The following is a 27,026-nucleotide window of genomic DNA, read 5'->3' as shown; positions in this document are numbered from 1 at the left end:
GTCAAAACGAGGTATTTGGCCAGAGATCAAGTATTTTGCACCCAAAAGTCCGAAGTGCGTTCAAAACATGAGCTAAAACTGTAACACATTAGATTTTTCTGCCCCTGGAGAACCTTAACAGCACGGGAAATGTGTTTCTGGATAACATAAACAAATCTAAAGGGAAAATCAGAATGAAGAAGCTTTCTAAAGTCTGAGCTGTCAATACTAGACCATAATGTTACTGTTTCAAAAGACTAAAATTGAGTCGGTCGAAAAAGAGCAAATAATAATAATGACAATAATATAATGAAAACAGAAGATACAGCAAGTACAGGCGCTTTTTGCCTCACATGGCAACAGAAACTCAGAAGGCCGAACACTCAGTGCCGAAGAAGCAGAAGAAGATGTCATTTACAGTAACAGAAATAATAACGACAAACATAAATTTAGTAATGATAGAAGTGGTTGCTATAATAGCTATAGAAAAGAAACTGGTATTTTCCTCTTTTTGTGGGAATGGAAGTTGAAAAGTCAAAAAAGGAAAGTGACACAATTTTCTTAGGAAATGACGATAGAAACCATCAAAAATTCAAGATTTCGTGGTTATCCAACTGAACGTCAAAGGTCAGGTGATAACAAGAGTCAAGGTACTAAATGCTTGGAATAGGTGTCATTGGAAACTCCAAAAAACTTCAGGTGCCTTGGGCACCTAACTATATGCAGGGAAAGTTTCTCTCTGGGTAATGTGATCAAACATAAGGCAAAATACGGTACATAAAAGCTTGATCATGTCTGAGTTGTCAATCTCTGCCTAGAATAGTGCTATTTCTAAAGATCAAACTGAGTCAGTTAAAAAAAAAAATTCTGTTTGTATCAACATACTCCAGAATTAGGTTATAAAACACATTTATTCCCGTCACCTGAATTCTTCTAATCTTCTCAAGTGTTTGCAGCTTCAGATCAAATGTTTGCAACTTCATGAAATTACAGTCGTGTTTTTTTTTACAATTTTAAACTGAACTTTTTGATTCCTTTCATAAATTATTCGATTTTTCTGTTTGTTACCATGATTACTTCTATCCATAGATAAATCAATTTCTAATTCAAGTCATTTTTATCGAACAAACGGCTTCAGCCTTACTTCTTATTTAAGTAAAAAAGTTTATTTTTTGAAATGAAAGTAAAGAGCAACATTAAAACTTATGACAAAAAGAAATTATCCTGTTTATGAGGGGACTGCCCTCTCCTCAACCCTAGCTCTTTACACTTAAGGTTTATAGCGCTTTACTGAAAGTATTTATGAGTGCAAGAGTTTTATTTACCGATTGCCTTCAAACACCTTTCTTGTGATTGAGCAGTCGGTTTTAAAGCATTGGGTACAGAAAGTCGAAGTTAGGACAAAGACCGAAGTTTGAAAAGAACTCAGTTTAAGTTTTAAATTCGTTCTTCATTTTTATTTGAAAAACATATTTTTTTATATTTAATATCTGTTCCTTTTAATACCATAACCAGGATTGTCCTGAATATGGGGAGGGCCATCCGCCCCTTCAAACACTTTACATCAAAGTTTTGACTTTTGTTAAGTTTGACTGCTTCTAGAAAAGGGGCTCATTTACTGTATTTGCTTTCATTTCATTTTATTTTTATTTGAAAAACATATCTTTTATTTAATGTCTGTTCGTTTTAATGCCATAACCAGGGCTGTCCTAAATATGGGGAGGGCTATCTGCCCCTTCAAACGTTTTACATCAAATTCTTCAAATCAAAGTTTGAATATTGCAAACTTTCACTGCTTCTAGAAAAAGAGCTCATTTACTGTATTTGCTTTTCTAAATGAATTATAATTCTACAAAACAAATTTTCGTTTATGAAATAAGACGGATGCTTCCGTCCCCTCAGCATCCATACTAAACACTTCATTCTATATTCATCCATATTTATTTTCTTCCTAAGGAAGATTTGTCAGAGGCTAGATCTATACTCGTCTTAGTTTATCTCTTGCTTTATATACCACATTGGGTAGCTCTAATCCTTTCCTTTTAAATCCATTCTGAAAATAATCCTCGGAACTCTTTCCTAGCTACCCTAGGGATGCATTTATCCTCCTTTAGAATCCCCGGCCTGTCAAAATTGTATTCATTTGTCATTTAGATACTGAGTCAGCCTGCAAGAGTTTCAAAATCCTTGGATTGAGCCTAGCAGGCTTGAGTTTCACCCGTCAAGTGTTTCCGTGATTTGCTAACCTTTGCAAAGCATCAAGACTGTAGGCTATTTTACTAAATGTTCAACGGCATGAATACCCTGACTTGATGTTGAGTGCGAAACTATACATACACATTCAGCTGCATTTTTAAGATATTTTGTAAGAATATAAAACTGTTCACTTTGGCACAAGCTGCATCCAAGCTTCAAAAGCCTGAACTTAGATCACTATGCCATGAGTGGATCTCACTGAAGACATTTAATATCATAGCCTCAATGTCGTATCGGACTACTCATTATTGTTTAGCAGAAATATAGTCAAAATCGTACCCGGGAGGTCACGACCCAATATTAGAACGCCCAACTAAAATAAAAAAATTGCATACAATGCATCCCTCCCTCTCTCTCTCTCTCTCTCTCTCTCTCTCTTTCACTCTCTATCACTCTCTCACATACTCTCTCTTTGACCCAAAATCCAAGATGGTCCTGAGCATAATGAATCCTTTTCTTTTTGGAGTGTCTTAGCAGCGGTTCCGACGGGTATCCTTTAAAGGCTATGAACGCAACCCAATAAGCTAAGTTGTCTTAATGCATAGTTCAATGTTTCGATTACCACATCATGTATCAAACAGTTCGTGGTAACGAACTGTAAGTAAGGAGCTGTCCGGCTCAATAGTAACTGAAACTCTAAAAAACGGAACTTTGATACCAATAGATACATCAAAAGAATCAGATTTTAATGCTGATTTCAAATATATAAGTTTCATCAACTATAGTCCCACCACTCAAATGTTACGCCTTTGAGAAAATTTGCCTGATTTTCTAAAAAAGGGGAAAACCCCCTAAAAGTCATAGAACCTTAATGAAATCAGACCATCAGATTCAGCGTATCATAAAACCCTACTGTAGAGGTTTCAAGCTCGTATCTGCAAAAATGTGGAATTTTGTATTTTTGGCCAGAAGAAAGATCACGGATGTGTGTTTTTTTCCCAGGGGTAATCGTATCGATCCAATAGTCCTAGAATATCGCGGGAGGGCTCATTTAAACGGAAATTAAAAGTTCTAGTGCTCCTTTTAAGTGACCGAAAAAATGGAGGGCAACTAGGCCCCCTCCCAAGCTCATTTTTTCCCAAAGTCACCCGATCAAAATTTTGAGATAGCCATTTTGTTCAGCAAGGTCTAAAAATATAAGGATTACATCTTTCAGGATGACTTAATCCCCCAAAGTCCTCGGGGGAAGGGCTGCAAGTTATGAACTTTGCCCAATATTTACATATGGTATTGGTCATTGGGAAATATATAGACGTTTTCGGGGGGGGGGATTTTTTCTGGTAGTGGGGGGTGGGTTTGTCGGAGGTTACATCGGAGGATCTTTCCATGGAGGAGGTTTTCATGGGGGAAGGGACGTTGTTATAAAACGGGCACCAAATTTCCCCGCATCATTTAAAAAACGATCAGAAATTAAATAAAAAAAAACAAGTTTTTCAACTGAAAGTAAGGAGCAACATCAAAACTTAAAATGAACAGAAATTATACGTATATGATTGGTTTCGCCCCTTAGTCAATACCTCACTCTTTACGCTAAAGTTTTTATAGTACTTTCATAAGAGCTATTTATTCTTATTAACGGCCTTCATGATAAAGAATTGGAAGAAATTCGAACTTAAGCGTAAAGAGCTAGGCATTGACTAGGGGGGGGGGCGAAGCCCCTAATATACGTAACAAAAATATACGAATATAAAGTTCGTTACGTAAGTTACTTCGTAAGTTACGTATATTTATTACTAATAAAAACATTCGTAAATAAAATTATACAAATTTCGAGAAAGACATTTAACCAAAAAAAGTAAAATTAATATGCGAATTTCGTTTGAATTATTCAGGTATGGTGAGCCAAAATCAAAACCTGCATTAATTTAAAATTCTTCAGAAAAAAAAACAAGTGTTTTTAACTGAAAGTAAGGAGTGATATTAAAACTTAAAACGAAAAGAAATTATTCCGTATATGAAATGGGCTGTCCGCTCCTCAACGCCTCGCTCTTTACGCTAAAGTTTGACTCTTTCTCACAACTCTATTTTTTTAAACAATAAAAAACTTTAGCGTAAAGAGCGAGACATTGAGGAGGGGATAGCCCCTTTCATATACGGAATATTTTCTGTTCATTTTAGGTCTTAATGTCGCTCCTTACTTTCAGTTTAAAAAAACTTTTTTTATTTTTATTTAATGTACCCAAAAGAACTAAAGTTGATAATCAAATGTAGCACGGAAAAGGTGTTTTTCTTCTAGTATGGCCCACGCAACCTAAAAGGCTGAACTCTCCTGTCAAAAGCATTCATGGTTTTGTGGATAAGAATTTAGTCATATTCAGTTGAGAATACAAAGTGAATTTACTTTAGGAGTACACTGAACAAAAGAACTCTTTAATCAATGTATGCTTAGAAACAAGAAACTATTTTCTCTCCAAAACAGAGAGTAATAAATGATGTCGTTAAAGACGTTCCCTAGACAATAGCAATGAATTTGAGCGTCGTGTTCCTTAGTTTGTTCTCATATCTGAAATTTGATTTATTATACACACGAAGTCATATTTTCGCGACGGCTGAAGCTCCGTGGAACGGTTGAAACATTTTTCAAAATCAGATAGTTCGTGCTAACCAACTGTAAGTAAGAAGCGACGCGGCTCAATGGAAACCGAAACTCTAAAAAACGAAATTTTGATATCAATAGACACATGGAAAAAATTGGCTTATTATAGTGATTCCATATATATAAGATTCATTAAGTTTGCCTGATTTTCGAAAAAGAAGGAAACACCCCCCCCCTTAAAGTCAAAGAATCTTAATTAAAATCACACCATCAGATTCAGCGTATCAAAGCGAACCCAACTCTTGGGGTTTCAAGCTCCTATCTTTCCAAAATGCAGAATTTTGTTGTTTTTTTCAGAAGAAAAATTATGAATGTGTTTATTTTTTTTTCAGGAGATATCGTATCGAACCAATCGTCCTAGAACATCGATAGAAGGCTTATTTTAACGGAAAATTAAAGTCCTAATACTCTTTCCTAGTGAAAAAAAAGATTGGAGGGCAACTTTTATGCCCCTTTTTCTCCCAAAACCGTCCAACCAAATTTTTAGATAGCCATTTTGTGTAGCATAGATATAGATTTAAGGTCCAAAAACTATGCCTTTTGAGATAAGATGACCCTCCATATCCCTTCAGAATGGGTCATAAAATTATAATTTGCCCATTGTTTACGTACAGTTTTTGTTATTGGGAAGTATACAGAAATTTCGGGAGGGGGAATTTTGTGCTTGAGGTGAGTTTTCAGGGGGATACTTTTCTGTGGGTAGGGACATTTTTGTGAGTAAAGTTTCCAGGGGATATTTTTACTGGGGGATTTGGCTGAATTCATATACAAAATTCTTTTTAAATGTCTTACTTTCTCTTTACCAATCCAATTTTGCATGTGGATATGTTCCGAGGGAATTACCCGGGGGAAATTTTCAGCGGGTTTGGATTTCCGGGAACAAATTTACAGAAAGGGGAGATTTCTGGACTGATCGGAAAAACGATCAGAAATTAGTCTTTTTCAGATGAAAGTATGCTAAGGCGAATTTTTCAGGCTGAATCGTCCGCAAGAAATATTACGGAGGGGAGGATTTTCAGCGAAGATGGAATGGCCCAGTGGGAATTTTACAGGGGGGGGGAGGTTATTTTACATGGGAAGAACTTTTCACTGAGAAATTTCCCTGTAAGGGGAGGGAATTTTTCATGGAAGGTGAGCCAGATTTACCGGCATTATTTGTAGAACGATCAGAAATAACATTAAAAAAAAATTTCAACTTAAAGTAAGGAGCAACATTAAAACTCGAAACGAACAGAAATTACTCCATATATGAAGGGGCTGTTCCCCTTCTCAATACCTTGCTCCTTATCCTTAAGTTTGACTGTTCGTCCCAATTTTTTAAGAACAATTCCTTAAACATAAGAGCCGTTTAATTAGAATAGGAAGCTTTTTAAAAGTGCTACAAACCTTAGGATGAAGAGCAAGGTATTGAAGAGGGGGTAACCCCTTCATATACGAAATAATTTCTTATCGTTTTAAGTTTTAATATTGCTCCTGACGTTCAGTTGAAGAAACTTGTTTTTTGAGTTTAATTAACGTGGCAGATCTCTTCCTCTTAAAGCTCAATACAGAAAAAAAAAAAAAAATAAGAAAAAAAAATCATCCAGCTTACTTACGTTCTGGAGTCTCAGAGGAAAATTTTAGGCTCCTATACCCTTAAAAAAAGTCAGTGGCGTGACTCTGTAAGCTAAGCCAGAGTCGACTCAGCTTTAAATGGGTACCTGGAGAAATCTGGGGAAGGTAAACAGAAAGGATGTGCGAAAGCACAGGATGGTTGGCCCCAAACCCCCCATTGCACTTCCTGGCTGAATGGCCAAGAAACGGAGATCAGCACCACCGGTAGGGACTGTTAAGTCCATTGTCGTATTCTTTACCTTTACCTTATACCTTTAAAAAAAAAACAGATAATAGCATCTCTGTCTGGAAAGTATGTCATTTTTCTGAATTTTTGACTCTACATAAGTTCTAATCAAACGGATTCAAACTTAAGCTTCATGAGGTAATGCGTAGCTTGGGGTTAGGCACTGCAAAGAGATATAAACAGTACGATCATTTTCAATCTCTCCCATTCAGGGTTGCCACTTCAACAAAACTACTGGTACTAGCCAGGATAGCTCAAAAGTACTACCACGACAGAAATGTACTAACTCCCTGCCTAAAAATTTGCTATTTTAGCACCGTAGTTTCTCTTTGGCTTATCATATAAGCCAGAGTAATTTTTATTTTTTTATTTCTGTATAGCTAGTCGAACACTGACTTCCGATCTGGTGAAAAAGGGCCACTGATATGGGAAGCAACTACAATCAAAATCATCAAAGTTATCTCTGGATGTTCACTATGAACGGTCCGTAATTGCCTAGTAGGGTAATAGGGCGTCCAGACTATCCGTTTTCTGGGAAAATAGGACAGAAAACTGGAAGCAGGAAAAGTAGTAAAGATGTGCAGTTTTTTGAAACAAATCTGTACAAGTTTATCAGTTATCCGTATCAAGCCTGTTTTTTTTCTGAGTCAAAACCTGAAAAAAAAGAAAAAAAAAAGCATCAGTTAGACAATTAACCTTTTTTCTGTTTAAGAGCTACATTTAAAAGCTACTTTTATTTATCACTTATTGTTTCCTTTTTGGCCCTTTTTCTGGAAAAGCAGTCCACACTACCATTTTCCGTCCCATTTTCCGTGAATGGGACTAAACGGGGGCAACGCGCTAGAGGCGTCACCCTAAAAGTTCAGTAAGAGAATTTTATTTACAGATCTTTACAGTAATAAAATATTATTTAAGCTCAGGCTTCCACTTCAAAATTCCAAAACTGACACTTTCCCTACCCCTAGCTCTTTCTTCAAGAATGTTAGTCGCCTCCACTCTCTGTTTATGGCTTTAACATCCAGCAAACCATTGAAACAGTCCTTGAATATGCGGAAAAGAGGGATTATAGAAGGAACTGATCCAGAAAAAGCAGTTTCTGGAGATAACTAGTCTAGTATTCGAAACAAGGGGTATTCACTGTTTACTCTTCACTTTATTTCAGAGCACACCTTGATATAAAATACAAGGCAATTTTCCTATGTCGCAGCTAGCTGTCCTTTTTTAAGTTTTCGTCTTTAAATCTGATCAATTGCAAAGAGATCAAATTCGGCTCCAAAATGCATATCCGTCTCCATAGCTTTGAAGTTTCTTGGGTTTGAAAAATCTATTTCGAAGACTGAACGTATGGCCAAAAGCTCGTCTTTGATATAATTCCTTGCCAGTTCGGAGAGAGTATTAAACACGGTTTTTAAAAGTTTGTGAACTTTCACTTCTGCGCTCTGGAATTCAAGATTCAGGCTGTTTATAATAGGAAGAACGTAATTCAGAAAAAGATGAATAAAGCTTGACTTCAGGATTCATCAAAGCTGTATAAAGCTTCATTGCCGTTTGATTCCAACCTTCATTCACAGATAAGGCAAAAAACAACGTCAGAGCACTCCACTGTTCCACCAGCCTCTGAGAGACGGCCTCAAACGCTAACCAGCAAGTTGCAGATGGGTACAGGAGTGCACACTCGGCTACTTCACAGAACTTTTGGAATTCCTTATACTAACGGAGTCGTTTGGCACTATTCGATACGTACGTGTATATATAATTGCTGAATCTGACGATCTCTGTAAGTAACTTCTCACAAGCACTAGCAGAGCATAGTGCAAAACTGTGACAGATGCATCCAAAAATAGCCAGCCAGAGAATATCTTTCTTTATGAGGGCTGCAAGGCCGTTGTTCTTCCCAAGCATCACATTTGCATTATCAGATGCAAATCCTATGCAATTTTTTATTGTCATCTTCTTCTCACTTAAAGTCTTATAGATCAAAGAACTGAATGGTACTGCTTTTGTGTGTTTAGCGTGTTTTCTTCAGAAAAGGACAATCACTAAATATTTGGCATTGGAAAAAGACAACTACATTAGTGCCCATTTTTATAGAGAAAATACACACTCTTGTATCTGTTAGGGTAGGCTTAAAGTTTACTTAAAGACTGATTCATAGGGACCACGTAGGTTGGACTGGGGCCCCAAGCACCTGAAAACGTAAATTTCTTCGAAGGTCTCGGCATCTCTTTATTAAATTATAGGTTTTTTATTATCCCTCCTAATCTTTTTATTTAAATCATTTTCAGTTCGTTTTATTAACTCACTGATCTTTTTGTTCCATCTTCCATTTATTTCTTTGTACCACAATTTTTTTAATTTGTGAATTATTTTTCAAACACTCCCGAATGTTCAGTTACTTTCCACTTTTATCAGTAAAGCACAACGGTAAGAGCACTTCCTGAGGCTGTGTTAACTTAGGTTTTAATCTTGGATGAGACGCAATATATATTTTTTTTTTAATTGGAAAATTAAATATTTGAAAATATCTTTTTTTCCAGAATCTATAAACATAAGTGAAAATCCCGGGCAAAAAATTGATTCGTTTTTGCATAATTTGATCTTTTTTACTTGTTTTCCTCAATTGATCAACTTTTTGTTTATGCATTTAAAACCTAGATAAATTTGGTGTTTATGTTATGTAAAATCCAATGCTTTTTGGGCCCCTTGTGTTCATTTATATTCATATATTCTTGAGAAAAAAAATAATTCTCTACTTTTTAGTTCATTTTGAAAATGAGTTTAACTTTTTCTTTATTGTATGACCTCCTCCCCTAAAAATTATTTGTAAACTGGACCTGTGAAACCCATCAAAACAGCTATAGGCCAACATTCTTGGGGGTTGAATTGTGTGGTTGAAGAAATAATCTTCTTTTATTTCTTGCTTTCTTTTGGTTGGGAGTTATGATTCAAATTACAAACGGAAAAAAGGCATTTTATGTAAAATAACTGCTGTTTCGTTTAGGAACTGTAAACAATGATTGAAATTTATTTTTGTTTGATAAAATAAAAACAAAACAAAAATTATGTCACTCAGAATTCCTCAAATCTTCATGTTGGAGCGATGCAAATTTAAGGCCGGAGGAAGTTAGACTCAGACCAAGCCACTCTAAAAAATTAAACGGGAACGGAGCAATTAAAATGATTTTTTGGGTCTTTTTAAGAAGCTGGATTTATAAAGATCGGTTTTTATTGAAATTTAACAATAAAAAAAATCTAGTTGGTTATCTTGGTTATCATTTCTAATATGCTTGTAAAATTGCCCTTTTCGGTCTAAAGTACAACTTTTGACACAAAGTATGGAAAAAGTACTGCTTTTGCAGAAAGTATTCAAGAAGTACTACTTTAATCAATAAGTACTAAAAGTAGTAATTTGGTACTACCCGTGGCAACTCTGCTCCCATTAGACAAAGCCGGACTGAGACTGAGATGCAGCTGCTCCGGAGAACATTTAAACAAGAAGAAACATAAGGGAAATTAGATTTTTTCATGGGTAGGCACGCTTGTGGCATTGGTATTCGCAGCCTGGATAGCAGGAAAAGAAATAGGACGAACCGAGCGTCTAGGGGATAAGGAAGAATGCAATACGTTGAAGACATAAAATAGGTAAGGAAAATAATTGGTATGGCAGTAATAATGCAAAAGGTAAAGATAACATTGGTTTGAGAATGGAAAGAAAAACAAAGAATGAATTTATAAGTATAATCAAGGTAAAAATAAATTTTATTTGAACAATGCCATAACGTGATGACATTTGATTAGAAAATTTGGCGCTTCGCATTGATATTTCAGTTCCATAGTTTTATCAATTTTTTCTCAAAGGGACATTATGCGGTCAATATCAATGCAGACTCGCAGCTAATTAAATTTAGTCACTCCCTTTTTTCACGGCCGGAAAAAGGGGGATTGGAACGATTGGGCCCAATTTGTCCCCGCGTTTGAAAGGGCGTCGTTCCGCCATCAAAATGAACAATTAATTTTCAAAATTTTAAAATGTTCTTAACAATTCCAGTAAGCCTTGCTTCTGAAAAGAGATCATTTTCAAGGCTAAAACGAATAAAAATAAACTATGGGATATCAACAATAAATCAGGATAGAAAAAAATGTTTTAGCAATCACGTTGACTGAAAGGGAAGACACAAGAAAAACAGATTATAAAACCATTTTAGAAGCATTTGTAGGATGAAATTTAAAAACATGTTGCTTCATGTGCCCATATTTGTTTATGTAAATTTTAATAGGCATTTTCAGCAGATTCACAGTATTTTATGGATACAAACATAAATTAACTTTAGGACAAAATGAGTTCAGAAAAGAACAAAAGAGGACAAAACCTTATGCTCAAAATGAACAAACTGGACCTTCAAATGAGATAAGATCAAGAGAACCAACTGAGAAATGTAAATGTATGACAGGTGATAATGAACAACCTAGACCACCAAAAGTGACAAGACCAATCCAAGTAACTAAGGCGAAAGGCTCTTCAAGAAAATATCTGAAGTAATGATAAACGAAAATAAAGATCAGAGGTACCTAATTAAAATATTAGAGAAACTGAAAATTCAAAAAAATTCAAAAACGAAATTGAAGAATATAAAAATATGTAGTTAAAAGATAAGGGGCAACGAGAATCACGATGACTCAAAAACGAAAGTGAAGAACAAAAAAAAATATGCGGTTACAAGACTTGCGACAATGAGGATCAGAACGAATCAAAATTAAAAAGAAGAACATAGAAATATTTAGTTAAAAGATAAGTGGTAGCGAGAATCACAACGACTCAAAACGAAAGTGAAGAACAAAAAAAAAAAAAATATGCGGCTACAAGACATGTGACAATGAGGATCAGAACGAATCAAAATGAAAATGAAGAACAGAGAAATGTGTAGTTAGAAGATATACATCCGCGAGAACAAAGAAATATACAGTTAGAAGATAATCAGCAGAGAGAATTACAAGCAACAGCAGGAATCAGAACTTGTCAAAGATGAAAGTGAGGAACGAAAAGAATTGTAGGGTAAGCAGACACACCAAAGCAAGTATCAAGAGTGTCAAAACCGCCAGTGAAGAACAAAGAACTATGCTGTTAAGAAATTAGAACAAGTCAAAAATGCAAGTACATAAGAAAAAAAAGGTACTTTTGCGCATAACTTATACTAGCTTACGCTCAGTGGAAAACAAGTGACGGGTGACCGAATACACTGGACTTATTTAATTCGAGCTATTTATTTGCATATTAGAGGGCGGAGTAAAATATTTGGACAACGTGAAGTTATAAAACAATTCTTACTTCAAAATATGCAGAACAATTGTAACAACCCTCCAATACTTTACCCCCTTTCCCTAATGTGCAAATATACAGCCCAAATTTGTATCTAAAGTGTTGTATTTTCATTATATTTTGGTATATTTCATTAGGATTGACCTAACTTCACTTCTCAAGTGTTTACCATTATGCACACAAGTACCAAAAAAATATTATGTTAGAAGAACAGCACCATCACAATCTTTGATGACAACAAAGTGTAGCTTAAAACCCTGATAAAGGCCTACAATGATGCCGTTAACCGCGCAAGTGTTATTTACAAGCCATTGGGACTCTTCAAGATCAAGTTCCATTTCTTTTCATAAATAAAAAAGGTACTTTTAATATATACTTGAGTGAATATATACTCAACTATTTATATATTCACTATGGAGTCCTCCATTATCAAAGAAGACATATAGCCAACAAAGCTGATTTACTTGGGGGCTGCTGCCTGCTTGGTCGAATTGCATTCCTGCATCAAAAATTTCCAAGTGAATTTGTTTGGCCTGTTATAGGACATCATTTGCTCTATAAAGAGTTCCACAAACAAATACGAAACTGGAACTAATGTTTTCTTTAGCTTCACTCAATGTAAGCGATGATCGTACCAAAATAGTCGTTTTGTTTTCAGCTTCAAAACAGCTTGACAAATCTATTACAAAAACAATTTAGCAGCACACCCAGCAAAGACAGCTGAGGGTGATTTTGAAACACATTCATATGGCTAAATGTACTGTTTAGACCCCAATCGAGATATTAAAGACTATCTTTCACATTTTTTAAATTATCGCATCAGTTGTGACCCAACAAATCACTAGGAAGAAATGTTATGATAATACATATATATATGTATATATATATATATATATATATATATATATATATATATTATATATATATATATATATATATATATATATATATATATATATATATATATATATATATATATATATATATATATATATATATATATATATATATATATATATATATATATATATATATATATATATATATATATATATATATATATATATATATATATATAAATGTCCAAATCCATGCAAAGTAGTCATTAATAAATGTACGTCGTTGTAAATTTACAAGCAAAAGCACTTAAATCTAGCGAAATATTTCCAAGTAGAACCTTCCATTAGGGCTTATCAGAAGAAATACCACCTGCCTATATATATATATATATATATATATATATATATATATATATATATATATATATATATATATATATATATATATATATATATATATATATATATATATATATATATATATATATATAGACCCCAGTGCCGCGCCGGTGGATTGACCGAACGACACCAACGAGAGGCCCGGTTGACGACCACTGAAGTATTCCTACGCTGCCGGCGCACCGCAGGCGTGCCGCCGTCAGCAGAGGCGGCGTAGTTCGGCTGACTTTGAATTAAATCGCGGCAATTCTTTATTGTGTCAGCCGCAAAGTCGGAGTTTTCTTTCTCTTGTAATTTAGTATTTCAATTTTCCTGATTAGAAATCAAGCAGGGCTTCCACTATCCCCGAATTTTTGGGTATTTTCCCGAAATCTATGCGTCACCCCAAAAAAAATTGGTTCCCCAAAAATCTTCCAGTCACGGTGCCACCCCTAGCGATTTATCACAAGTGACTTTCCCTGCATACCATACAAATATTACTTTGCATACCATAATTCTTCACTACTCTATTATTGGTTAATTTTTGTCTCTTTTGTTACTTTGCATAAAAACCAGACAGATGCAATTGCAATATACACAGTTCTTCATATGTTGACAAAAAAAGCATCGTCTTTATGAAATGAGAGTAAATCATTTCGAATGCAGTTTCCCAATTGCTAGTTCTTACATCATTTTTAGTCAAGAATTTTATTTTTAAGTTGAATAGAACGCATTCACTATTATAAAGCTTCAGTTGGATTTGAAATTGATAGTCGATAGGTTGTTTCTACAGCTGAATCGTAAGTGTGAAGAATTTTGTTTTCTTTTGCCGTTTTTAGATAATATTTCCTTAATGTTTAATACACAATTGTTGAACACCTGATAGATTAAAGAAAATACAATCTTCTTTCTGAAAAAATTTACCCCCCCCCCCCCCCAAAAAAAAAAACCTTCTATTGAGACAAAATTTAGCTATAGACTAAGCTATGTACAAGGTTGGGTAAATAAAGATTGAAACGGAAGTTACCCCAAAAACATGATTCATAAAAAATTGTAAATTACTGCCTGTAGGGGCGGGGAATAGGGGACTTTCATTTTAAAATGATAAAAGCTCATTTTATATTTTAATTGAAAGCAGGGATGCCGAAAAGATAAGTATTTTTTCATTTAAAGTGGAGACGGAAGAAAATGATATCAAATTCCCTGGAAACCATTGAAATATTTTGAAAGACCCAGCCCCTTCCCCCCATTGGGACCTGTTCATTGTCTTGGGTATTTTGCAAATTCTCACAGGCTACTGGCCTAATTTGGCTTTTTGTGTGTGCTCCCTTTTAATTAGATTCTTTGGATCTTATTGAATGCCACGGCGAATCTATGACTCAGTTTTCCAATAATTTGAGATATATCTGAATAACTTCGACATTTTTGTTGTTTTCATTGTACCCCCTATATTAGTGTTAGTATTATATTAGTATATATATAGTAAAAACATTTTTTGGCAAATTTCAAATAGTCCCGCCACTTCGTGGATCCCACTCCGAGTATTTATGAAATTTTACGACTATTTCCCTGTTTCAGTGTTGATTAGAAGTTAGCACCATAAAATTCCATATTGTCTAGAATTTAATCCGAACCCCCCTTTTAGAAATCCTGGATCGGCCACTCAGTTAAGTCAACCTGAGAGATGGGACAATAGCGAACCACTTCTCCGGCTCAACCCATTTCTTTCTGCTTTTGCAATTATGAATAATAGAAATTCGCACTATTATTCAATGACTAAGAAACATATACTGAATTGTTGGTAGAAGAGAAACTAGGAAGAGCTTTAATAAGCGCCAAGAGGACTGTAGTAAACAAACATTTTTGATTATGACCGTACTGGTTAAATCTCTCTACAGTGGGGTTAGAGGAACAAAACTCACAACACATCGTACGAAATTTCAAAATACTGTTTTATTCTAATAAAAGACTGCAAACAATAGTGTTGACACAATAACTGCGTTACATTCTTCTTCAAACTAAGGGCTCAAGATAAACACTTACCAACCGGGATGAAGTAAAATGAATTCACCCTCTTTCTTTTCGGAAAAGGCTCTATAATATGTATTCCTGTTCTAAACTTTCACTTAAATAGGTCATATACCCATTTTTACTTAAAGTACCGGTACAATCGTGCTTGTAGGAGTGCTACACAAAATGTATATCCAAAATCGTGGTGAAAAATTTCTGTTTTCAGGACTAATATCTCCCAGATCCCTGTTTTTATGCTAACATTTGAAGAAAACAATAAATTATCTTTCTTTTGTATTATAAAAATTAGACATTTTTCTGTAGGATTACGCTTATTTACATTTATTGAACTCTATAAAGAATAATAGAAAGGTTGTTATAAAGAGCAAGGAGTGGTGGGGGAGGGGCTTCTTAAAATTTTGCGAAATTTCTGCATTTTTAAGGTTTGAAGTCCCTACATTCATAATCTTAAACGTTCCAAGTTTCACCGCCGCTCTTTGCTTTCATGAGAAATGAATTATTTATTGCATACAAGATGCCAGAAAACACAGTAAAACATTCTCTCACAGAAAAATCTTGGTTAAATTCTTTCTATCGGAACACGAAGTAACAAAAATAAGCCAACACTTAAATACTTCTGAAAGGATGTCTGAAAATGCTCTTACTGGTATACAGAGACTCAACATGGTCCAAAAATTTATCAGTAAGCTTTTGATAACACTAGGTTTAATTAGTTGCCACCAGATTTTGACAGGAAGAATTTATTTTCCAAAAAAAAACGATCTAAGGAGGGTTTAAGGGAAAAACTTAACCAAGTTTACTTTTTCCTACGTCTCTTAGCAAACCATATTCAGCGAAATTGCCATTCTCCACCCCTCCATATCCTCTTTAACAAAATCTCAAGAACCTAGAACAATTTTCACCCAAGGTAGTTACGAAGATTAGACTCACACAAGCTCACTTTTGAGCTTGGGGGGACCCAACACCCCCAAGCTCATTTATTTTCCAAAAACACGATCTAGGGAGGGTTTAAGGGGAAAACTTAACCAAGTTTACTTTTTCCTACGTCTCTTAGCAAACCATATTCAGCGAAATTGCCATTCTCCACCCCTCCATATCCTCTTTAACAAATTCTCAAGAACAATTTTCACCCAAGGTAGTTACGAAGATTAGACTCACACAAGCTCACCCTTGAGCTTGGGGGGACCCAACACCCCCAAGCTCATGGCAGCCTGGATGACTGCTCAGGTGGGTATCACCTAGAGCCAACACTGACTGAAGCGTAGTAATACCTAATACTTTGATGGTGTGAACGATGGGTGTTTCTGACTGGGAGGGAATTTCCTTAATATTCATAGTCGTCTGCATATATAATCAAACTTTAACAAATAAATTATCTCGTATATAAACTAATTGTCCGTATGTTTTAATTTTGATGTCACTTGTCTCTTTTCTTTTGTTTTTATTTTCTGTTGTTTTTCTTATCCAATTACAATTGATGTGTTTTTGAACCCACTAAATATAAAAAAGTTAGACGATTTGTATAGTAACTGAAAATGTGTTTCGTAAAACTTCTAAGGCAATGCTTGGCCGAAATAGTATCTGAAACTTACCCTTCCACAAGGCAACTGCTTTCTTTCTTCATCAGGACTACTTCCTTCCTCACTTCCTGACACTATAGTTGATATTTCAACTGTTGGAGTCCTTGCTTCTTGCAGTTCAGCCATTTTATGATCCTATTACCCTGAAAAATGGAGTTCATGGAAATGTTTTGGTAAAAATATTTTTTAATACCCAAGTCGTTTGTATGTATCACATTTGTAAATCTTAGTGAAATTTAATTTAAAAAAATTCCATTTGTAGTTTTTAAAGCCGCTTTTAAGGATATTTTTGAAATTCTCATAAATTTGTTTTCTTAAGTACCTTTTACTTTTGAGTTTATCATGAATAATAGTTATCATTCCTGACTCATTGTCAAATGGCAACTCTTTTACGTTTGAAAGTTTATTTAAAAACGTGCTTTCTAGTTCTTAGTTAATATTGGTAGTGGTGCACGCTTCACTAGATAACAGTTATTTCTCCAACCAGTGGCATAAATTGGAACGGCCAAGGGTATTTACTCTTATCCCCCCTATATTTCTTGGCCCTCCCAAGATTTTAGAAAATAGTTTTTTTTGGTATCTTCATTAAGAATGCTTTTTTTTGGTATTTTCTTTGGAAAAACTGAAAATAGCCAAATTGCCCCCCTCCAGATTAAGAGAAATATATTTTCTCCCCCGCTCCACCATCTCTGCATTTTAGTAAATTGACGTCGCTGGTTTCAATCATAATTACTAAAAAGAAATGAAGATAAAGTTTAATAGTTATTACCATCTGGAATCTCAAATTAATGGACAATCCAATAAGTAACTGGATTATGTCACATCTACTACGTTTCATCAATTTTCCAGTTTTCACTAGTATCAACATAGACTTGAAAGTTATTTGTAACCCTGACGAAAATAAGATACGCCAAAATTAGTTTGTTCTGTTTTCTATATCTCGAAAACTGGACATTTTTGATCACGTGAAAAGTACATTTGACGACCTTAATAACAGCAGTAATCATCAAATTAAACAGTTCGTTGATTGTAGAGATATAAAATTCATTAAGTATAAGTTTGCCAATCGAAACTTATCCACATAAGAAAATTTGCAAGAGTTGAAATGTCAAAAATCGGGCGATAGGTGAAAAGTACACTCTCAAATTCAGTATATAGAAAGACATCGAATTTTAGACGTTTATTTTATACAAACCTTATGCAAAACACAGAACTGTGCCTTTTTCAGATAGATCTGGTCACGAATGGTTGTTTATTTGTTTCTACTTGTTTTATTTTTCAGGGGTGATTGTGCCGAGACAGTCTGTAGGATATTAGGAGAGAACTAACTCGAACAGAAATTCCAATACCTAATCCCTTTGCTAAGTAACAAAAGATATCCTGTAGCAAGAAAGAACCTATTCTGTGTGCTAGAATAAACTTTTCGCCGGCCATGGCAAAAATGCTATCAGCGGAAAATTTTGAGAGAGCTATTGGTAAAGAGCTATTAGTTTAAAGCTATACACGAACCTATCCAGTTCCAGGGACCCTTCTGTCAAACGATGGGACATTCGTCTTTCAAGCGATGGTACATATTATGAAGTCCATAAAATAGAACACATGTAGAGCACCATTAACGATAACGAAGTGTTGCTTACTAAACACTGGAAGTGAGAGAGACAAAAACACATACAAATACATAGATTAAGACATACAAACCGACAAAGACAGGCAGTGAGACAAGCAAACACGCACCCAGACACACACACAGGCAAAGAGAGTGATAGTATAGATTCAGACGTACAGACAGACAAAGAAACGCACTCGGAGAAGCAAACACCCACCCAGATACAAAGGCAAAGAAAGTGGGAGATACAAAAACGTATACAAATACATAGATTAAGACATACAAACTGATAAAGACAGGCACTGAGAGAAGCAAACATCCGCCCGGACACATAGGCAAAGAGAGTGAGAGTATAGATTCTGACATACAAATCGACAAAGACAGGCACTGGGAGAAGCAAACATCCGCCCAGACATATATGCAAAGAGAGTGAGAGTATAGATTCTGACAAAAAAACCGACAAAGACAGGCACTGGGAGAAGCAAACATCCGCCCAGGAACATAGGCAAAGATAGTGAGAGGGATAAAAACACATACAAATATATAGATTCAGACATACAAACCAGCAAAGACAGGCTTTGAGATAGACAAACACCCGCCCAGAAACACAAGCAAAGAGAGTGAGACAGTCAAAAGCACATGCAAATTTATAGATTCAGACATACAAACCAACAATGACAGGCAATGAGATAGGCAAACACCCGCCCAGACACATAAGCAGAGGAAATGAGAGAGACAAAAACACATATAAATATATGGATTCTGACATAAAAACCGACAAAGACAGGCACTGAGATAAGCAAACACCCGCCCAGACACATAGGCCCAGAGAGTGAGAGTATGGATTCAGACATACATACTGACAAACACAACCATTGGGAGAAGCAAACACCCACCCAAATACACAGGCAAAGAGAGAGAGAGAGACAAAAAAACATACAAATACATAGATTAAGACATACAAACCGACAAAGACAGGCAATGGGACAAGCAAACACCCGCCCAGACACATAAACAAAGAGAGTGAGAGAGTCAAAAGCACATGCATGTCTTTGTTGATTTGTATGTTTTAATCTATGTATTTGTATACGTTTTTGTATCTTACACTTTCTTTGCCTGTGTATCTGGGTGGGTGTTTGCTTCTCCCAGTGCGTGTCTCTGTCGATTAGTACGTCTGAATCTATACTCTCACTTTCTTTACCTGTGTGTGTGTGTCTTGGTGCGTGTTTGCTTGTCCCACTGCCTGTCTTTCTCGGTTTGTATGTCTTAATCTATGTATTTGTATGTGTTTTTGTCTCTCTCACTGCCATTGCTTGTGTTTCTGGGTGGGTGTTTGCTTATCTCAGTGCCTGTCTTTGAGGGTTTGTATGTCTTAATCTATATATTTGTATGTGTTTTTGTCTATCTCACTTCCTTTGCTTGTGTATGTCTGGGGGTGTTTGCCTATCTCAATGCCTGTTATTGTTGGTTTGCATGTCTGAATCTATATATGGATGTGCTTTTGACTCTCGCACTCTCTTTGCTTATGTGTCTGGGTGAGTGTTTGCCTATCAAAAAGTCTGTCTTTGTTGGTTTGTATGTCTGAATCTATATATTTGCATGTGTTTTTATCTCTATCACTTCCTCTGCTTATGTGTGTGGGCGGGTGTTTGCCTATCTCAATGCCTGTCATTGTTGGTTTGTATGTCTGAATCTATATATTTGCATGTGCTTTTGAGTGTCTCACTCTCTTTGCTTATGTGTCTGGGCTGGTGTTTGATTATCTCAAAGCCTGTCTTTGTTGGTCTGTATGTCTGAATTTATATATTTGCAGATATTTTTATCTCTCCCACTCTCTTTGCCTATGTGTCTGGGGGATGTTTGCTTCTCCCAGCGCCTGTTTTTGTCGTTTTGTATGTCAGAATCTATACTCTCACTCTCTTTGCCTATGTGTCCGGGCGGATGTTTGCTTCTCTTAGTGCCTGTCTTTGTCAGTCTGTTTGTCTTAATCTATGTATTTGTATACGTTTTTGCATCTCTCACTTTCTTTGCCTTTGTATTTGGGTGGGTGTTTGCTTCTCCCAGTGCGTTTCTTTGTCAGTTTGTACGTCTGAATCTATACTCTCACTCTCTTTGCCTGTGTGTGTGTCTGGGTGCGTGTTTGCTTGTCCCACTGCCTGTCTTTGTCCGTTTGTATGTCTTAATCTGTGTATTTGTATGTGTTTTTGTCTCTCTCACTTTCTTTGCTTTTGTGTTTGGGCAGGTGTTTGCTTGTCCCAGTGCCTGTCTTTGAGGTTTTGTATGTCTGAATCTATATATTTGTATGTGTTTTTGTTTCTCTCACTTCCTTTGCTTGTGTGTGTCTAGGGGTGTTTGCCTAACTCAGTGCCTGTTATTGTTGGTTTGTATGTCTTAATCTATATATGCATGTGCTTTTGACTCTCTCACTCTCTTTGCTTATATGTCTGGGCGGGTGTTTGCCTGTGTATACGTTTCCGATAGTGTTACCACTTGTACTTATTTCATACTTTAAATACTTCTCCTTGTCAGCAATCAATGCTACAATAACACTATCGTGTGACCACACTTTCTTAAAATGTTTCATCTTCACTTTTTTATAGATATTAGTTATGTGTTTGTCGTTCCACTGTGTACAAAATACTTATTTAATACATGCAACAAACCAGGTAGTGTCGATAATCGGCCATAGAGTACCAGTGGAAAAGCCGCATCGTGTCTCTGAGGAAGCATAGAGTACAGTTGTTAAAGTCAAAAAAAAATTTAGTCCAATAAAAAAAATGTTCTACTACAAACAATATTTTTCTAATGGTAAAAGTCACGAATAACATTTTTATATCACTCTCATTTTGAATTTGGAAAGTATTAAATGTGATTTCTTATGTTTTAAGTATGTTACATACTTAAAACATAAGAGATATAATTCATTACATTCTAAGAGATGTAAAAAAAGTTGAAAAAATATATCATGTTAAAAAAAATAAAAAAAAAGTTAAAAAAAAACTTCAAAAAAATATTAAAAAAATGGGATGAGGGGGGAAAAAAGTTGGGGGGAGGGGACCCCCTTGGAGGTGGGGATAAAGGCCCTTTGGAGGTTGAGGCCCCTGGTGGTTATGGGTCACTGGTGCTTATGATCCTTGACGGTTCATACTCATATACACCTCACTACTTGATTTGCAATGATTTCTAAGGGTTGTTCTGAATGTCATTATTAAAATTCTTTTCTTGACATCTACATCTCTATTAGTATCAACTTTTTAGTATACCTTAACGTTAGACTATATTTTATATCGACAACACTGTTCAAACGGTACTTGTGTATTATACAGAACACATCGGTGAAGTAAAGCTAGGTCAACTCACAGGGCCATTTTATCATCGTTAACCATTCCCATAGATTGATGCTATTCCAAATTTATAATAAATGGCATGAGTTAACAACCCCTTCAGGCTTACCTTAACTGGTAGTTAGTTTAACCCTTTTTTGCCACCTTCATACAATCTGATCACCAATTAAGATCATTCTCATCCCTATTATTCAATCATCAATTAAGATCATTCATAGAGTTCAATTCGCAAATGCTATACTTTTTTCGCAAATTGAGTTAGCTTTTACGCAAAATGATATAAAAAACATGATTATTTTCCTATACGACTGAAATCCGCATTTTTATATAAAGCCCATTAAGCTATTGAACACCTTGTCCCAAGGTCTCTTGTAGGCGTCAAATCTATTACGTATCTCCGCATATTCTTTGTATAGTTGATACATTCCATTCCTCATTCTTTAATTACCCGTGACGCATTCTTAACCAACAAAAGTTTAATTTGGTTATTGAACCTACAAGTAATTACCCTTTTCAAAAACATTAGTTGTTAACTACACACTGATTCTTGTGTAATCCCCTATACATCTATGAATGAACCAGAATTTTGGTTTTGACTCAGAAACCCGTCTGGTTGCATTACACAATCTCGTCCATGGTTCCAAATATAACTTGCTTGGTCACTTTATAGGTCCATAATATGGAAGGTTTGTTCGCTTTATATGACCTATCCTGAAACCTTATACATGCTTACTACTTATGTGGCTTAGAATAAAGTGCCATTGATTACTTGCTCCAATTTTCTTCCCCTCCTGCCCCTGACCTACCAAAGTATTGCCTTGCCCTACCGTTGGGGCCTGCACTCCACGTTGGGAATCACGGGTCTAGGTACATATTTTTGGCTCAGTATAGAACTGTAGACATACAGTCTATTGCTTGTTTTTGTCCTGAAAAAATTTGTAGTATCAAACATTTGTGTACTGAGTACTTCTTTTTCTGTGCATGGTTGAATATTCTCACTACTGTTCTTATAATACGCTACCCAAGGCTTCAAGATCAAAGTCAAGTATTATGTTAATTCTGTGCAATTATAAATTTGTCTTTCGAAAATTTAAACACATTCCCTGCAGTGTCTTCTTTATATTCAGAATGCGTTTCAATCTAGATCACTTGCATGCATTATGCAATCAACTTACGATGTGCAATTGCTTGCAAGTTCATGGTAGGGAATCGGGGTACAACAGCTGTGTAAAAGTGAACAAGTGTACTCTATTATTCTGAGATATCACTGATCTGTGTTTACGGCAAATTGCAGTACAAGTCATTTTCAGACACTCCTGATAGTAGCAATACAGGAGTTGGTAGCCTTACCTTCAGAGCTTGAAAGCAGTATATGCCGCAAGTCACCTGAATCAGAAGCCTTTGAGGATGACCAATATATTTACTGATGCTAAATATAAGGTCATGTAACCTTCCTTTTCTTATGACACAATATTGTCGCTGGTTAATTCTCTTCATTGTATAGTTTAACCGCCCACACGACTGGTAGTTACCGACTTGCCAAGACTAACAGCATATGTTAAAATAATTGATACAAATACGAATCTTGTAAGAAAAACAGATAGTTAATTACTCTGAAAACCAGATTCAGTTAGTCAAATAGTTTATTTTATCGGAATGGCTATGAACTAGTTAATATATGAAAAGGTATCACCCCAGAAGCCAGCTAGTGAGTGCCGAAGCAGAACATAACAAAAATGCTGAGGGATCCTGAAAGAGGGAGATAGAGAGAGAAAGAAAGAAAGAGAAGAAGAGAAACATTAAAAGGTAAGACGACTTGCTAAAAATTGAAAAACAGACAGAAATTGAAAAATAAGAGGACACTGAAATGGAAAAACAAATTGTGACAGAAGTCACGGCGTATTTTGTAGTTATTATAAAAATAACAGTTTAGACTTACTGCATGGCATGGCCAAATTCAGAGTGGCGAGGATTGGCCTCAAGACAGTTTTGGTATTGACCTCAGGACGGGCTCAATACTCCTTTGAACAGTTCTGAGCACGCTCGAGAAGAAGGAGAGATTTGTTACTACCATCCAAAACACAACAATAATTAGAAAGATAAAAAAACAGCAATAGCTTAGAAACAGTGTACAGGGTGTCAATAAAGTCCATTGAGGTTTGGAGCCATTTATTATAAATGCAGCTATTGAATTTATTTAATTATACTTAATTTATCTTAGTAACTCTTTATAAAAGTTATTTGTAAGGTATTTTGAAAAAAAATTATTTATTTTTGAAAAAAAAAGTTTTTCATGTGAATGAAGTCACATTCGTATGCATGTAAAGAGCATTGTAATGATGGCACGCATTGTATAAAAGTGTTTTATACAGACAATATTTTCCATTAATATAACATATGTCTAGAGGAAGAATCGCCCCCCCCTCCCGACAAAAATACCAAGATAAGCATCCTTGAGATGAATAAGCATCCTAGGTGGAGCAGAACCTGAAATTGGTTGAAAACAACTGACCAGACCTATTGGACTTCTGGTTTGTTCTAATGAACCTGATGCTATTAAGGAGTCAATGAACCCCAATAAAGCAATTCATAGTGTAGAAATGAAGGTAGAAAGAGATCATTTTCCATAGTAAGTGAAACTATGTTTAGTTTCAATGGTAGTTTGAGAACAATATGAACATCAAATATTATAATTTTTCGTGCTTATTCTGAACATGCAACAACTATAAATTTTAGAACTATGCCTAAAAATCCAATTAGAGTTTTAAAAACAATAACGTAACCACGCAAATTCACTTTTTGTGCTAAATCCAAATACCGACAATTTCTTGATTTTGACCCTACCAGTCATAACTAATTAGTATGAGAACATTTATAGGATTCTAGTAGATTTGGGAATACTCCCAACAAGGGACGCAATGTTGAAGAAAATCAAACATCACTTTTAAATTCAGCGTGTCGGGAAACCGTGAATGAAGACTTCTATTCTCTATCTCTAAAAGGAAAAAGTTTATATTTTTTCAGCGCTGCATAGCCAATGGTGCATTTTTTCCCCTTTATCCTTATTTCCCAATGGGTGAAAGTGTGAAACTATTATCCTGGGTAAGGACTAATCGTCAGCCTAACAAACTTCTTCATGCGCATCAACAGATCCTCAAGTGGCAAACATTGACAACAGCAATAACAGCTTACTTAGTGGACTGGAAACAGCTCAAAAAACTGTTTTTGCCATATTGATTTCTGAGGCAACTCCAAGGGTATGTTCCAAAATCACCAAACTCTCCATCCTTAAGTCCAGTAAATACCCTCCTATTTATGTTTAGTATTTTTGATTATATTTAAATGTAAATACTACCAACAACTTTTCATTCCTGGTTTTTCCTTATTTAATATTTGCGGAAAAAGTAATTGTGACCATTTTTTTTTTATTTGCGGCCGAATGAATCACAGTATTTACGGAATATATGGCCACCTTTAAGTGTAGCCCTGGGAAATAAATTCTAACAAAAAAAAGAGTGAGAACAATTTTCAATGAAACATTATTTTTGTGGTCTTGAGTCGTCCAAAAGATTATCTGCGAAAAAGTTCTGTATTTCCGAAACATTAAACATGTATTAATGAGAAGAGAATTGGCAACAGAAAAGGTATAGTGTTTTTTTCTACAGGATGAGGATCACAGGGGTTTTAGGATTGAAATTTTTTTCAAAGAATAGATGTTCGTTAAGGAATTATGGATTGAGAGTAAAATTGTTGTTTTTCATCTATTGAACTAGCCAAAGACCCTGTTTTGTGAGGACCTGTTTTGTGAGGACCTACTCTTTTTATTTCCTCTACTTACTCAAGGCATTATGAAACTACTTAAAACGCCTTTTGTAAGCTCTAAGAGAAAGGGTTGTAAGTTATGGCCTTGGGGCATATAACTTCTTATAAAAAGGGTGGTCGTATATGCTTTGGAGGGGGCTCATTAGACTCGTAATCATAAGTTCTTGTTCCATTTTTAAGATTCAAAATAATTATAGCGCAGCTATCCCCCCCCCCCCACACAAATATGTTGTATTTTCCTGAGATGCATCCAATAGGTATTTTGAGACAGTTGTTTTATTCATAATAGTCCAAAATCATCTAATAAGGGTTTTTGAGATTGATACAAACCACCAGAGCCTAAGGGCGAGAGTTGTAAACTATGCCCCTGGGGCATCTAAAGTTCTTATGGAAGGGATGGCTGTATAAGCTTTAGAGGTGGCTCATTTGGTTGAAATTGGAAGTTCTAGTTCCCTTTTAAATGTCAATAGTGATGGAAGTCAAGCAGCAACCCCCCTCCCCCAAAATAACCCTCTTTTCACCAAATGCGTTTGATTGATGTTGTGTGATATCAATTTTGTTTAAAATAGTCCAAAGAACATATAACAATGCATCCAGGGTTAGAACAACCCCCCAGAGCCCTGGGGCAAGGGCTTTAAGCTCTGCGCTGGGGACATATAAGGTTTTTATGGAATGGGTGGTCGTATTAAATTCAGGTGGGTCCCATTTTATTTTAAATTTGAAGTTATAATGCCCTTTTTTAAATTCAAAATGATTTTAGAGAAAATCCCCCCCCCACGCCCATCATTTCACATAAAAAAATATCCAAATCAAGTTTTGAGACATCAATTTTTTTCAGAATTGTTGAAAGGTTCAGTAACTATGCATAGCAATAATTGTAGTAGCAGTAGTATCATTAGTAGCATTATACAAATAGCACCTTTTTTAACATCCCCTTCAACACACGATTAAATTTTTAACTTAATACCATCAACCGGTCCTGAGGCATTAGTAGTAAGCTTGTATAAGGTTTCACGAGCACAAGAATATACAGTGCAGTTTGACGAGCACATTGCAAAAAACGACCAATCCTTTTATATTATATACCTATAAAGTGATCAAACACGTTTTAAAAGCATAATTGAGATTGTATAACGCAACCAGATGGATTTTGAGGCACTTTCATCATAACGTGTTTTTTTTTGTTTTTTTAACCAAAAACTAGAAATTTTCAAATTGCGTAATCAAAGAATGATTTTGTAGGAAAAACTGTCTATCACCCATGCATCATCCACTGTTCCATTTCTTTGAAGTATGTGCTATCAGACTGGTTTCTGATTTTTTTGGACAATTACCTTTAGTCAAGACTAGTTTGTTAGGAATGTGTCGCTGTCAATTAAAGAATAGGATGCTACACTCCGAATTGATTGATTGGCATATGGTTTTATATCATTTTTCT

The 27,026-nt window shown here is 35.4% G+C and overlaps 1 protein-coding gene across 1 annotated transcript in view; it reads right to left on the bottom strand.

The window, feature by feature from the left end:
* Positions 1–27,026, bottom strand: part of enc (R3H domain containing protein encore) — a 277,287-nt gene that overhangs the window by 217,159 nt on the left and 33,102 nt on the right. The window contains exon 2 of the mRNA XM_089106565.1: positions 16,829–16,959. Within this exon, the coding sequence (XP_088962691.1) occupies positions 16,829–16,942 (114 nt within the window). The 5' untranslated portion in view covers positions 16,943–16,959. The remainder of the gene's footprint in view (positions 1–16,828; positions 16,960–27,026) is intronic.

Source organism: Artemia sp. Qi Xiang Cuo, chromosome 21, assembly GCF_049724085.1.
Source record: "Artemia sp. Qi Xiang Cuo chromosome 21, ASM4972408v1, whole genome shotgun sequence".
NCBI lineage: Eukaryota > Metazoa > Arthropoda > Branchiopoda > Anostraca > Artemiidae > Artemia > Artemia sp. Qi Xiang Cuo.
This window is presented reverse-complemented; position numbering and strand designations above follow the sequence as displayed.